The following is a 15,036-nucleotide window of genomic DNA, read 5'->3' as shown; positions in this document are numbered from 1 at the left end:
GGAGAACCTGGCATCCAACGCAGCCATGTAGCAACAGACGTTCTCGTCCTCCTCCCTGACACGGCAATGTACCACCTCCGTGGGGGCCAGCTCCCTCGGCACCGATGATGGCCCACGCGACCGCCACCAAAGAAGCTCCGGGTCAACGATGAGACCCGGATTCCTCATAAAGGTGTGCCCCCAGAAGGTAGCACCTCCCAGTGCCAGCCCAGCAGAGCCCAATCCCGGACATGCTGGCGCCTATCAAGCACGCTCTCCTTGACCACTCGACGACGAGGATGCGGGCCGGGCATCGTCGACGTCGAGACAAATTCCTGTGAGAAAATTTTCTTATTGTTTAATGTTTTACTTTCTAGTTATCATTTATATAATAATCATATGATTTGAATTTAGCTATCACCCACTACCTATTTTTCTCAACATGCAAGTATGACACCAAATATACAATAATAAAACACAATATATGTGTTTTTGCAAATATTTCCGCAACAACATTCCGGGCTTGAGCAAATATTTTGCAAATATACAAGAATCTTATCCTAGCAAGAACCCTAGGCATGGGGATATGGGGATGTCTCACCAGAGGTTTGGGTCGGTGTCGGGGTCGAGGCCGGCGACGGACTCGGGGCGGGGGCGACAACGACGGGCTCGGGGAGGGGGCGGCGACGGAGACGGGCTCGGGGGCGGCGACGACGACGGGCTCGGGGCGGGGGTGACGACGGCGACGGGCTCGAGGGTGGCGACGACGACGGGCTCGGGGCAGGGGCGGCGACGGCGACGGGCTCGGGGGCGGCGACGGCGACGGGCTCGGGGGCGGCGACAGCGACGGGCTCGGGGGCGGCGACGACAACGGGCTCGGGACGGCGGCAACGACGAGGAGGAATCGATCGGCAGCGGCGGCGCGGGGCAAATGGGAGAGGTTAGGGAAAATCCGATAACTCATGCCTTATATGCGAAAACCTCTTGTCCCGGTTCGAGGAACAAACCGGGACTAAAGGTCAATTTTCAGCAGCCTAACGGGCAGGAAGAACAGACCTTTAGTCCCGGTTTGTGCCGCAAACCGAGACTAAAGGATGTCTTTGGTCCCGGTTTGTACCACCAACCGACACGAAAGGAAGTCTTTGGTCCCTGTTGGTTCCACAAACCGATACGAATGGCCTGTGCCTGCCACGACCGAAGTGCTTGGTGAAGAACCACCAAAAACAAGATCTATTCTTCACATGATTCGGCGAAACCCTAGCGCCGCTAACCCTATGTAATATCCTCCCCAACCATGCCGCCAGCTTTCCCCCGCCCATAGCCTCCAACCCCTCCCCCAACCCAAAACCCATCAGCGGCGGCGCAGCGCGAGGGGAGGAGAAGGAAGATGGTGAGGTTCCTAAAGCCGGGCAAGGAGGTGATCCTGCTGCAGGGCAAGTGTTGGAAATATTCCCTAGAGGCAATAATAAAATGGTTATTATCATATTTCCTTGTTCATGATAATCGTCTATTGTTTATGCTATAATTGTATTAACAGGAAACAGTAATACATGTGTGAATAAATAGATCACAATGTGTCCCTAGCAAGCCTCTAGTTGGCTAGCTCGTTAGTCAATAGATGATCATGGTTTCCTGGTCATGGGCATTAGATGTCATTGATAACGGGATCACATCATTGGGAGAATGATGTGCTGGACAAGACCCAATCCTAAGCGTAGCACTAGGTCGTATTGTTCGTATGCTATAGCTTTTCTAATGTCAAGTGTATTTTCCTTCGACCGTGAGATTGTGCAACTCCCGGATACCGTAGGAGTGCTTTGGGTGTATCAAACATCACAACGTAACTGGGTGACTATAAAGGTGCACTACGGGTACCTCTGAAAGTGTCTGTTGGGTTGGTACGAGTCGAGATCGGGATTTGTCACTCCGTGTGACGGAGAGGTATCTCTGGGCCCACTCGGTAGAACATCATCATGAGCTCAATATGACTAAAGGAGTTAGTCACACAATGACGTGCTACGGAACGAGTAAAGAGACTTACCAGTAACGAGATTGAACAAGGTATGGGTATACCGACGATCGAATCTCGGGAAAGTTCTATACCGACAGACAAAGGGAATTGTATACGGGATTGATTGAATCCTTGACATCGTGGTTCATCCGATGAGATCATCATGGAGCAAGTGGGAGCCACGATGGGTATCCAAACCCCGCTGATGGTTATTGGCCGGAGAGGTGTCTCAGTCATGTCTACCTGTCTCCCGAACCCGTAGGGTCTACACACTTAACGTTCGATGACGCTAGGGTTATAGGGAATTGTTATACGAGGTTATAGAAAGTTGTTCGGAGTCCCGGATGAGATCCCGTACGTCACGAGGAGCTCCGAAATGGTCCGGAGGTAAAGATTGATATATAGGACCGATGGTTTCGGACACCGGAAGTGTTTCGGGCGTCACCGGTAATGTACCGGGACCACCAGGACCACCGGAGGTGGCCCCGAGGGTCCACCGGAAGGGGGCAACGACCCCGGGAGGCTAGATGGGCCAAGTGCGGGAGGGAACCAGCCCCTAGGTGGGCTGGTGCGCCCCCCACACTCAGCCCAAGGCGCGGGAGGTGGAGAGGGGGGGAAACCCTAGGCGTTGATGGGCCTAAGGCCCACCTAGGGGTGCGTCACCCCCTCCCCCTGCCCTGGCCGATGCACCTCCCATCTAGGGGGGCTTCCGCACCACCTAGGGTGGGAACCCTAGGGGTGGCACACCCCCTCCCCTCCTCCTATATATAGTGGGCACTTTTGGGCTTTTAGAGACACAGTTTTCCCTCTCCCTCGGCGCAGCCCTGCTCCTCTTTCTCCTCCTCTCTTCCGGTGCTTGGCGAAGCCCTGCCAGGAGACCTCGTCTCTCCATCGACACCACGCCGTCGTGCTGCTGGAGATCTTCCCCAACCTCTCCCTCCTCCTTGCTGGATCAAGGTGCGGGAGACGTCACCGGGCTGCACGTGTGTTGAACGCGGAGGTGCCGTAGTTCGGCACTAGATCGGAATCACACCGCGATCTGAATCGCCGCGAGTATGACTCCATCAACCGCGTTCTAGTAACGCTTCCGCTTAGCGATCTTCAAAGGTATGAAGATGCACTCACCCCTCTCTCGTTGCTGGTCTCTCCATAGGAAGATATGAATATGCGTAGGAAAATTTTTGAATTTATGCTACGTTACCCAACAGCAGGTACGCCAGGAAGAAGGCGGTGATCGTGCGCGTGTTTGAGGAGGGCACCCGCGACCGCCCCTACACGCACTGCCTGGTCGCTGGCCTGGCCAAATACCCGAAGAAGGCGATCCGCAAGGACTCGGCCAAGAAGACGGCCAAGAAGTCCCGCGTCAAGGTCTTCCTCAAGCTCGTCAACTTCACCCACCTCATGCCAACCCGCTACACCCTCGACATCGACGTCAAGGAGGTGGTCTTCGGCGCCCCCTACTCCCTCACCACCAAGGACAAGAAGCTCACCGCCGTCAATTCTGCCAAGGCCAAGCTCGAGGATAGGTTCAAGACCGGCAAGGACAGGTGGTTCTTCACCAAGCTCCGCATGATTCGACATGATTCAAGAAATGCCAACAAGATCTATTCTTCACATGATTCGACATGATTCAAGAAATTCCAACAAGATCTATTCTTCACATGATTCGACATGATTCGACATGATTCAAGAAATTCCAACAAGATCTATTCTTCACATGATTTGACATGATTCAAGAAATGCCAACAAGATCTATTCTTCACATGATTCGACATGATTCAATAAATGCCAACAAGATCTATTCTTCACATGATTCGACATTATTCAAGAAATTCCAACAAGATCTATTATTCACATGGTTCGACATGATTCCACATGATTCCACATGATTCGACATGATTCAAGAAATTCCAACAAGATCTATTCTTCACATGATTCGACATGATTCAAGAAATGCCAACAAGATCTATTCTTCACATGATTCGACATGATTCATCCCAACAAGATCTATTCGTCACATGATTCGACATGATTCAAGAAATTCCAACAAGATCTATTCTTCACATGATTCAAGAAATGCCAACAAGATCTATTCTGTAAATGATTCGACATGATTTAATAAATGCCAACAAGATCTATTCTTCACATGATTCGACATGATTCCACATGATTCCACATGATTCAAGAAATTCCAACAAGATCTATTCTTCACATGATTCGACATGATTCCGCATGATTTGACATGATTCAAGAAATTCCAACAAAATATATTCTTCACATGATTCGACACATGAAACATAACATCTCATATGAAAACTCATCTGTTACAAAATGCGTTTAATTTTTTCGAACTTATTTGAACTCGAAACTTTTTGTGTGTTCAAAATGAACCATTCAACCACGTTCACTAACGCTTCTGATGTACGGTCTACAAGGGTACATAGATCACTCATCCCCTCTCGTAGATGGACATCACCATGATAGGTCTTCGTGCGCGTAGGAAAATTTTTGTTTCCCATGCGACGTTCGCCAACACCGTGTTGCTTAAAACGCCTTTGGAGCCCCATTTCTAAACTGTATAACATGTCACACCTAACCAGAGAGTAGTCATCACTCCGCGTTTGCCAGACGTTCAGAATGTCCTGGGCTGCTGCGGGAGCGGGAGGGTCACCTAGCGGCGCATCAAGGACATAAGCCTTTTTAGCTGCTTCAAGGATGAGCTTCAAGTTGCGAACCCAGTCCGCATAGTTGCTACCATCATCTTTCAGCTTGTTTGTCTCTAGGAATGCGTTGAAATTGAGGTTGACGTTGGCCATCTACAATATTTATAAAGACAACTTTTAGACTTAGTTCATGACAATTAAGTTCATTTAATCAAATTAAGTATGAACTCCCACTTAAATCGACATCCCTCTAGTCATCTAAGTGATACATGATCCATGTTGACTAACCCATGTCCGATCATCACGTGAGACGGACTAGTCACCATGGTGAGCAACTGCATGATGATCGTATTCAACCATACGACTCATGTTCGACCTTTCGGTCTCTTGTATTCGAGGTCATGTCTGTACATGCTAAGCTCGTCGAGTCAACCTAGGTGTTTCGCGTGTGTAAATCTGGCTTACACCCGTTGTATGCGAACGTTAGAATCTATCACACCCGATCATCACGTGGTGCTTCGAGACAACGAACCTTCGCAACGGTGCACACTTAGGGGAATACGTTCTCGAAATTTTAAGAGGGATCATATTATTATGCTACCGTCGTTCTAAGCAATAAGATGTAAAACATGATAAACATCACAATGCAATCATATAGTGACATGATATGGCCATTATCATCTTTGCTCTTTCGATCTCCATCTTCAGGCATCGCATGATCATCATCGTCACCGGCGTGACACCATGATCTCCATCATCGTGTCTCCGTGAAGTCATCACGCCAACTACTACTATCACTACTACTATAGCTAACCGTTAGCAATGAAGTAAAAGTAGTAAGCACATGGCGTTGCATCTCATACAATAAATTAAGACAACTCCTATGGCTCCTACCGGTTGTCATACTCATCGACATGAAGTCGTGAAACCTATTACAATAACATGATCATCTCATACATCATACATGCAACGTCACAACTTTGGCCATATCACATCACATGTCAAACCCTGCAAAAACAAGTTAGACGTCCTCTAATTGTTGTTGCAAGTTTTACGTGGCTGATTTGGGTTTCTAGCAAGAACGCCTTCTTACCTACGTGACAGCCACAACGATGATATGCCAAAGCTATTTACCCTTCATAAGGACCATTTTCATCAAATCCAATCCGACTAGAGTATGAGAGACAGACACCCGCTAGCCACCTTTATGCACGGTGTGCATGTCTATCGGTGGAACCAGTCTCACGTAAGCGTACGTGTAAAGTCGGTCCGGGCCGCTTCATCCCACAATACCGCCGGAAAAGAATAAGACTAGTAGCGGCAAGAAAATTGACAAATCATCGCCCACAACTTTTGTGTTCTACTCGTGCATAGAATCTACGCATAGAAAACCTGGCTCGGATGCCACTGTTGGGTAACGTATCATAAATTCAAAATTTTCCTATGCATATTCAGATCTTCCTATGGAGAGACCAGCAACGAGATAGGGGTAAGAGGATCTTCATACCTTTGAATATCACTAAGCAGAAGCGTTGCCAGAACGCGGTTGATGGAGTCGTACTCGCAGCGATCCCGATCTAGTGCCGAACTACGGCACCTCCGCGTTCAACACACGTGCAGCCCGGTGACGTCTCCCGCACCTTGATCCAGCAAGGAGGAGGGAGAGGTTGGGGAAGAACTCCAGCAGCACGACGGCATGGTGTCGATGGAGAGACGAGGTCTCCCGGCAGGACTTCGCCAAGCACCGGCAGAGAGGAGGAGAAAGAAGAGCAGGGTTGCGCCGAGGGAGAGGGAAAAGTCTGGTCTCCAATGGCCAAAAGTGCCCACTATATATAGGGGGAGGGGAGAGGGGGTGCCACCCGTAGGGTTCCCACCCTAGGGGGTGCGGCAGCCCCCCCAGATGGGAGGTGCGGCGGCCAGAAGGGGGAGGAGGGGGTGGCGCACCAACTGGTGGGCCATAGGCCCACCTGGCTTAGGGTTTGCCCCCCCCCTTTTTCTCTCCCTTGCGCAATGGGCTGAGTGGGGAGGCACACCACCCCACCTAGGGGCTGGTTCCCATCCCCACTTGGCCCACCTTACCTCCCGGGGTCGTTGCCCCCCTTCGGTGGTCCCGGTGGTCCCGGTACGTTACCGGTGATGCCCCAAACACTTCCGATATCCGAAACCATCCGTCCTATATTTCAATCTTTATCTCCATACCATTCCGGAGCTCCTCGTGACGTCTGGGATCTCATCCGGGACTCCGAACAACTATCGGTAACCCCGTATAATAATTCCCTATAACCCTAGCGTCATCGAACCTTAAGTGTGTAGACCCTACGGGTTCAGGAGACAGGCAGACATGACCGAGACACCTCTCTGGCCAATAACCATCAGCGGGGTCTGGATACCCATGGTGGCTCCCACTTTCTCCACGATGATCTCATCGGATGAACCACGATGTCAAGGATTCAATCAATCCCGTATACGATTCCCTTTGTCTGTCGGTATAGAACTTGCCCGAGATTCGTTCGTCTGTAATCCTATACCTTGTTCAATCTCGTTACAGGTAAGTCTCTTTACTCGTTCCGTAGCACGTCATCGTGTGACTAACTCCTTAGTCACATTGAGCTCATGATGATGTTCTACCGAGTGGGCCCAAAGATACCTCTCCGTCACACGGAGTGACAAATCCCGATCTGGATTCGTACCAACCCAACAGACACTTTCGGAGGTACCCGTAGTGCACCTTTATAGTCACCCAGTTACGTTGTGACGTTTGATACACCCAAAGCACTCCTACGGTATCCGGGAGTTGCACAATCTCACGGTCGAAGGAAAAGATACTTGACATTAGAAAAGCTTTAGCATACGAACAATACGATCTAGTGCTATGCTTAGGATTGGGTCTTGTCCATCACATCATTCTCCCAATGATGTGATCCCGTTATCAATGACATCTAATGCCCATGATCAGGAAACCATGATCATCTATTGACTAACGAGCTAGCCAACTAGAGGCTTGCTAGGGACACATTGTGATCTATCTATTCACACATGTATTACGGTTTCCTGTTAATACAATTATAGCATGAACAATAGACGATTATCATGAACAAGGAAATATGATAATAACCATTTTATTATTGCCTCTAGGGCATATTTCCAACATATAAGTGTTTGCATATGTAGTGTGTTATAAAAATTGAGCATTTTTTTGCACGCGACCACATGTAGCAAGTTGAAGGCCTCGCCACGTGGCGCGGCACACATGTCTTACGAAGCATTCATGTTAATTCCACGTGCATCCAGCTGCCGACCAAGCAGCTTCAAGTGCCAGTGCCACCGCGGAGCACGAGCAGAGCAGCACACGCGAAGGATGACAACGCACGGTGCATGCAAGTGCCACGAAGCTCACTTGGGTGTCAGCCAAGCAGTTGTCGCCCGTCCTTAACCGAAGCGGCGGGACAAGACGGAAGAGCCCCATCGACTCGACTTGACTGACATGACATGAGACGGAGAGCCCTTATCATTCTCAGCTACTCCGCTCTATAAAAATCTCAACTGGTGCTCCAACCACCATTATCTCCGTGCAGTCTACACTCTTACACTAATAAGCAACGTGCAGGTGAGCGAGTTACCCTACCTACTTTAAGAATTTTTAATAAACATAGTTTTTAATTGAAAATAACAAAATAGATAATGGTTTGGATAGTCAAAATTATTAATTATGAAAATAGAAAATAGTTTTGCATTATTTATTCAATTTCAAACACTTTTCATTATCATAGTTTTGTCAAATTCTCAAATATGCAAAAAGAATTTTTAATAAACATAGTTTTTAATTGAAAATAACAAAATAGATAATAGTTTGGATAGTCAAAATTATTAATTATGAAAATAGAAAATAGTTTTGCATTATTTATTCAATTTCAAACACTTTTCATTATCATAGTTTTGTCAAATTCTCAAATATGCAAAAAGATATTTTAATAAACATAGTTTTTAATTGAAAATAACAAAATAGATAATAGTTTGGATAGTCAAAATTATTAATTACGAAAATTGAAAAAAATTGAAACTATATGAAAATTTATAGAGAAAATTCAATCTAAATTCAAAGTGAACTCACTTTGAATTCAGGTTGAATTTTCTCCATAATTTCGAATATAGTTTCAATTTTCAATGAGTTTAGGCCCATAAGCCTGCTTTAGAGAGGAGCTCGATGGAGAAGCTGCTACGGGGCTTATAAACAAGTGTTAGTCCCCCTCGTTGGACGAGGTGGGACTAAATTTATCGTGCAGCCGAGGAGGGGCTGTAGTCCCGAGTGGAGCCACGCCCCGGGACTAAAGACCCCCTTTAGTCCCGGGTGGAGCCACGCACCGGGCTAAAGGCCCCTGCTTCCCGCCTTTTGGTCTGCCGAAAAACGGCCTTTAGTCTCGGGTCGTGGCTCCACTCGGGACTAAAGGGTGTCTATAGTCCCGGATCGAGCCCCGAACCGGGACTAAAGATCCACCTATATAAGCGGGGGTTAGAAAATTTCCAACCCAAATCGCATTTCCTTCTCTCCTTCTTCCTCGTTCTCCTGCCCGGCGCGGCAGAGCGACGAACTCGACGACGCCGTCAGGCTGCCCGCCGTCCTGCTCGACGTCGTCGCCGTCGTCCTCCTCGCCGCCGCCGTCCTCCTCGCCGTGCGCCGCCCTCCTGGCCGCGCGCAGCCGTCCTCCTCACCATGCGCCGCGCCGTCCTCCTCGCCACGCGTCGTCGACACCTCCGGGCGGTAAGCCCCCCGCCCCCTCCTCCCCAACACTCCGGCCAGTAGAAGAAAAGAAGAAAAAGGAGAAGAAAAGAAGAAAAAGGAGAAGAAAGGAAGAAAAAGGAGAAGAAAGGAAGAAAAAGGAGAAGAAAGGAAGAAAAAGGGAAGAAAAGAAGAAAAATATTTTTTTGTCATTTAGTTCCTATTGTTATTAGGTTTGTGCTAGATTATTAGGGTTAGTAATATTTAGAATTAGGAAAAAGGAAAATAAGAAGAGGAGGAGAAGAAAAGAAGAAAAGGGAGAATAAGAAGAGGAGGAGAGGAGAAGAAGAGGAAAAATAGAAGAAGAGGAGAAGTAGAAGAAGAGAAAAAATTAGAAGAGGAGGAGAGGAGAAATAGAAGAAGAGAAGAGGAGAAGTAGTAGAAGAAGAGGAGAAGTAGAAGTAGAAGAGAAGTAGAAGAAGAGGAGAAATAGAAGAAGAGGAAAAATTAGTTTAGGGTTATAAGAAGAAGAAATATTGTATAGTGTATATGCTTAAGTGTTAATAGTGTTTCTTAGATTATTGCTTAATTTTGCTATTGTATATGCTTAAGTGTTAATAGTTTCATTTTGCTATTGTATTAAGTGTTAATAGTTAATTTTTATCAAGAAAATTAATAGAACTAGTTTATTTTTTTAGTTCATTTTACGATGCCTATCCCGCATCCTCGTCGTCGACTCGGCGGAGGACACCTGCTTGATCAGAGGGGCCCTGTCCGGGACTGGGCTCCGCCCGGCTGGTATTGGGAGGTGCTACCTTCTGGGGGGCGTAGGTTGGTGAGGAGCCAGCCCGTCGTTGACCCGATCCTTGTTTGGTGGCGGTCGCGTGGGCCAGTGAGGGTGCCGAGGCTTCCGGACACCGCGGAGGTGGTACGTCACCGTGTCAGCGAGGAGGATGAGCACGTCTGTCGCTACATGGTTGCGTTGGAGGGCAGGTTCGAGCATACCTGGCAGGTTCTTCGGGGATCTCACTGGAGCTATGATCCTGTGATGGTTCCTTCTCTTTGGGTGTCCACCGCCCGCGCCGATACCCGTCGGGCGCTACGGTTCTAGATGTATCAGTGATGCTATATGTATGATAGTATTCGAGGAGTATTAGTGATAATATTCGACGATGTACGGACAAAAGAGATGATGTATTTGCTTATAATTGAATGCATGCTAATTTGAATACTACTTTATTTTACGATTTGGTTTTGCTTATTGAATGCTCAAATTGGAAAAGTACTCCTACTTTGAATACTATGCAGAAATCTAGGAGTCCCGGGTGGAGCCATGACCCGGGACTAAAGTTGTTTTGGAACGGAGTTCCTGATAGAATAATTCTTTTTTGGTACAAAGGTTAAGAGAATCCGTTTTTTGCTGAACTATGGATCCACATATCAGGAACCTCGAAGAGGAAGAACTTCTCGAAGATATAATCAAAGACGGCCCCGATGTTGAACCAGCTGAATCTCCGTCGTCATATCTAAACCCCTCTGGATATGGAATGGAGGTCGAGCGACACGAAGATGAAGCCGATGGGGCAGGAGATAGGTCCAATGACGGAGAAGGTGATAGCTCCACTGATGGAGAAGCCGGTGGAGAAGCCGGTGAAGAAATAATAAAGTCCGGCGAGGTATACATATGAAGTTCGACAATCACTTGTAATATGTGAATAATATTGGAGATAGCTCTATATTGTATACATGTACATTCATTTGACGAATGTTACTCCCTCTTAGGCCTCCACATCGAGCAAAGCTACGAAACGAGGCCCGGCTAGAAAGTTGGATGCACGGACGCATTACACCTTTGAGGTGATATTGCCTACGGGCGAACCCAAGCTTCCTAAGAATGTTGCTGACACATTCAAGAAGCAATGCGGAGTTCTCGTTAGGGATCACGTCCCGATCAGCGTTCGGGAGTGGAACAAGCGCAAAGGGGCAGCCGATAGTGACTATGTCACCGAAAGGTACAAAGATAATCTTTGGAATGATCTCATGTCACATTTCAACCTGCCAGAATGTGAGAATGAAGACGCCGCAGACAAACTGAGGGCCAAAGTCAAGCAGTGGACTCTAAAGAAGATGGTCGAACTATTCCGTAGCTGGAAGAATAGCTATGGAAAAACTATCTGAAGACAAAGAAAGTTCCAGTATTCGAGGGGTATCTAGCCAAGCAGACGAATCACTGTAAGGCATTTCAAGAGTACAAGGAGTCAGAAGATGCCCAGGCATTATCAGAAAAGAACAAGATAAATGCCGACAAGAAGAAATATCACCACAAGCTGGGGCCAGGGGGCTATGAGACTGCCATCCCAAAGTGGGATAAGAAAGAGCAAGATCTGCTAGATAAAGGCATCGTACCTGAACCACTCCATGATGAGTGGGAATTGAGAGCAAGAAATTGGTTCCTTGCGCATGGTGGGTCGTACGACGAAAAAAGAGGAGACCTCATCTGCAGTGACGGTCTTAGGATACCCAGGGAGAATTGGAAAAGGATAGTGAAAGAAATTAAGGAGGGAAAAAGAAAGTTCACTACAGATAGAGAGAAAGATTTGCTCACACTGGTCCTCGGCAATGACGAACGTTGAGGACGAACACGAGGCTTCGGTCCTTCTTAACCGTGGTGGCTTGGGTTTGCCAGAGACCAAGACACTTACATAAGCCGAGAGAGAGCAAAGAAGCGGCAGCAGGATGAGGAGAATGACAAGTTCAACCAGTTGCTTGCCAGGATTAACGAGCAACAGAAGCAGATTGATGAGCTTAGAGGAGTAGCGCGCCAGGAAGATCCTGCACTTGATATTACCGGCGCCCCATCTAAGCGGAAAAGCAGCGTGGCTGAATCTGAGGCCCCGCCCGACAATGCACGAAGAATGATAGAGGGCGGTCTCGGCTACCCCATGGATGGAATCAAGGAGTCAACATCATGTGAACTCCATCAGAAATTCAAGAACATATCCATGAAGGTGGCCGTCGGACAAGCTTTACCTTCTGGCCCTGATGCACGCTGGCATGGCCGTGAGATTCCAGCTGGCTTTGCTAAAGTCGGGGTGGATGAAATCATGGCGGGGTTTCATGATATGGAGCTCGACATAGCTGGACCCGAAGATGAGAGGACACTCGGAGAAGTACTGGGTGGAGTCATCCTATGGGACAAGAACTACATCAAGCTTCCAGGCTCGGCCCCAAGGACAACACCGCCTCCGAGTCGTCGCAGGTCACCTACACCTCCATTACCTCCAAGCCCTCCACATGACGTCGGCCAGCACAACACGAGTCCATCTCGATCACCGCCACCGGACTTGGGTCGTCCGTCTCCGCCGCCGCCCGCACAGGATATTAAGCGGAAGCGTGCCACCAAGAACGCTCCGCCGATGATTTCTAAGCGACGGAGCCCCCGAAAGCGCAAACGGTCGCCCCTTCCAAAGGACCTCATGCTAATCTTCCTATCAGACCTTATGATCGTACCCCCGAGGAAAATGCCAGGATAGCAAAGGAACATCATGATGCGCACATGAAAAAGAAGGAACCCGGGCCCCGCCCGGAATACACCGAGAAGCAAATAGCATTTGCAAAATACTTCACGACCCTTCCATCACAGTATGACTTACACCATAAGCCTGATGACTATACACGCACATTGCAGAAGGAAGTGAAAAAGAGCAGATCACGTGCAAGTGCAAGTGGGAGCAAATCAAGTTCAACTACATGCAAGAAAAAATCAGACGTTCCTCAGCTTGGACAACAAGCCAAACAGTCGATCCCACCCCTCAAGGTGTTAACCGAGAATGTTCCCCCTCCGGTGCAGGGGCAAGATTTTGAATTAGCAAAGAAGTGGGCGGCTGAATGGGGTGTCTCGGTTGAAGATGTTCTGGCTTCCCAAGACGACAGGTTACCCAAGGTTGTGGTAGCCCCTAAGCCACAGTTTGTCATGGGAGAGCCTTTGGTCAGCAAAGATGATCTCCCAAGAAATATGCGTTACTTGCATACATGGTACTTAAGTGAATCAAAGAATGGGAGAACGATGATCGTGGTGAGTGTCCCACGGGAGTACTACGGCCGCCCCGAAGAAATCCATCTCGACTTTGATGAACTCTTCCACATGTACAATGGCGACGCCCTCGACAAATCGCTTATGAGTTGCTATTGTCTGTAAGTTTTTCAATTCGTTGTCTACATATAACTTGTTTAGTTATTTCAATTCATTGTCTATATATAACTTGTACTCTATTATGCAGAATGAAGATTCTGGATTGTAAAAGTAAGAACATCCTAAATATTGGGTTTGTTGACCCAGATAAAATACATATAGCAACGATAACTGATAAACCCAAGAAGACGGAGGAAAACCTTCTAAGGTTTCTAACAGATCAAAATTTCTGTGACCACATACTGTTTCCATACAACTTCAGGTGAGGGTCTTTACTCTGTTGTGTCCATTCACTTATAAGTGTAATTGATAAGTTACTGACACACACACACACACACACACACACATATATATATATATACATGTGTAGCTTTCATTGGATTCTGTTGGACATTCAAATTGATAAGGGAAGAGTTGATGCCTTCGACCCATTATCGAGACCCTTGGAATAGTTCCAAAGCCTGCAGGACATGCTCCAAGGGTAATTTCAATCATTCTTGCGCTCTATAGGTCTCTTTCGATGATTTTCTGATATATCAATTAATGAAAAACTTAGCAAATCATTATCCTTGTCGGGCAGGGTTTGGAAGCGGTTCAAGTGCGTGACTCCCGGTATCGAGCCTGAGAAGCTGATCTTTAGAGCGGCTCAGGTAAGTAGTAGTATGATATACTTCTATTTTCAATACATTTATGATGCTAGATTATTATTTTGATTATATATATTCTATTCTCCTAAAGTGCGACCAGCAGCCACGGGGGACGCATCTATGCGGATACTATATTTGCGAGACCATTCGCACGTTTACCTCTGAGCACAAGGATCACAGATTCGACGTAAGCAATGAACATTCACACATCTATTTTTACCCGTCATTCTTTCTTATATAGTACACGGCCATGAGGACGAAGGTCCTACCAGAGCAACGCGCGATTGCTGTTGCGGAGGAGCTTGCGACCTTTTTGAGGACGGAAGTGTTGGGGAACGTCGCATGGGAAACAAAAATTTCCTACGCGCACGAAGACCTATCATGGTGATGTCCATCTATGAGAGGGGATGAGTGATCTACGTACCCTTGTAGATCGTACAGCAGAAGCGTTAGAGAACGCGGTTGATGTAGTGGAACGTCCTCACGTCCCTCGATCCGCCCCGCGAACAATCCCGCGATCAGTCCCACGATCTAGTACCGAACGGATGGCACCTCCGCGTTCAGCACACGTACAGCTCGACGATGATCTCGGCCTTCTTGATCCAGCAAGAGAGACGGAGAGGTAGAAGAGTTCTCCGGCAGCATGACGGCGCTCCGGAGGTTGGTGATGACCTTGTCTCAGCAGGGCTCCGCCCGAGCTCCGCAGAAACGCGATCTAGAGGAAAAACCGTGGAGGTATGTGGTCGGGCTGCCATGGAAAAGTCGTCTCAAATCAGCCCTAAAACCTCCGTATATATAGGTGGGAGGGAGGGGACCTTGCCTTGGGG

General features: G+C 47.8%; 1 protein-coding gene across 1 annotated transcript; it reads left to right on the top strand.

Annotated features, from left to right (window-relative positions):
- Window positions 1-1,366: 1,366 nt before the first annotated feature.
- LOC123404895 (60S ribosomal protein L27-3-like) lies at window positions 1,367-8,015 on the top strand. Its single transcript, XM_045098820.1, has 3 exons — window positions 1,367-1,416; window positions 3,202-3,557; window positions 7,945-8,015. The coding sequence occupies exons 1-3, from the start codon at window positions 1,367-1,369 to the stop codon at window positions 8,013-8,015; spliced, it is 477 nt and encodes a 158-aa protein (XP_044954755.1).
- The last annotated feature ends 7,021 nt before the right edge of the window (window positions 8,016-15,036 follow it).

Source organism: Hordeum vulgare, chromosome 6H (assembly GCF_904849725.1).
Source record: "Hordeum vulgare subsp. vulgare chromosome 6H, MorexV3_pseudomolecules_assembly, whole genome shotgun sequence".
Classification (NCBI taxonomy): domain Eukaryota; kingdom Viridiplantae; phylum Streptophyta; class Magnoliopsida; order Poales; family Poaceae; genus Hordeum; species Hordeum vulgare.
This window is presented reverse-complemented; position numbering and strand designations above follow the sequence as displayed.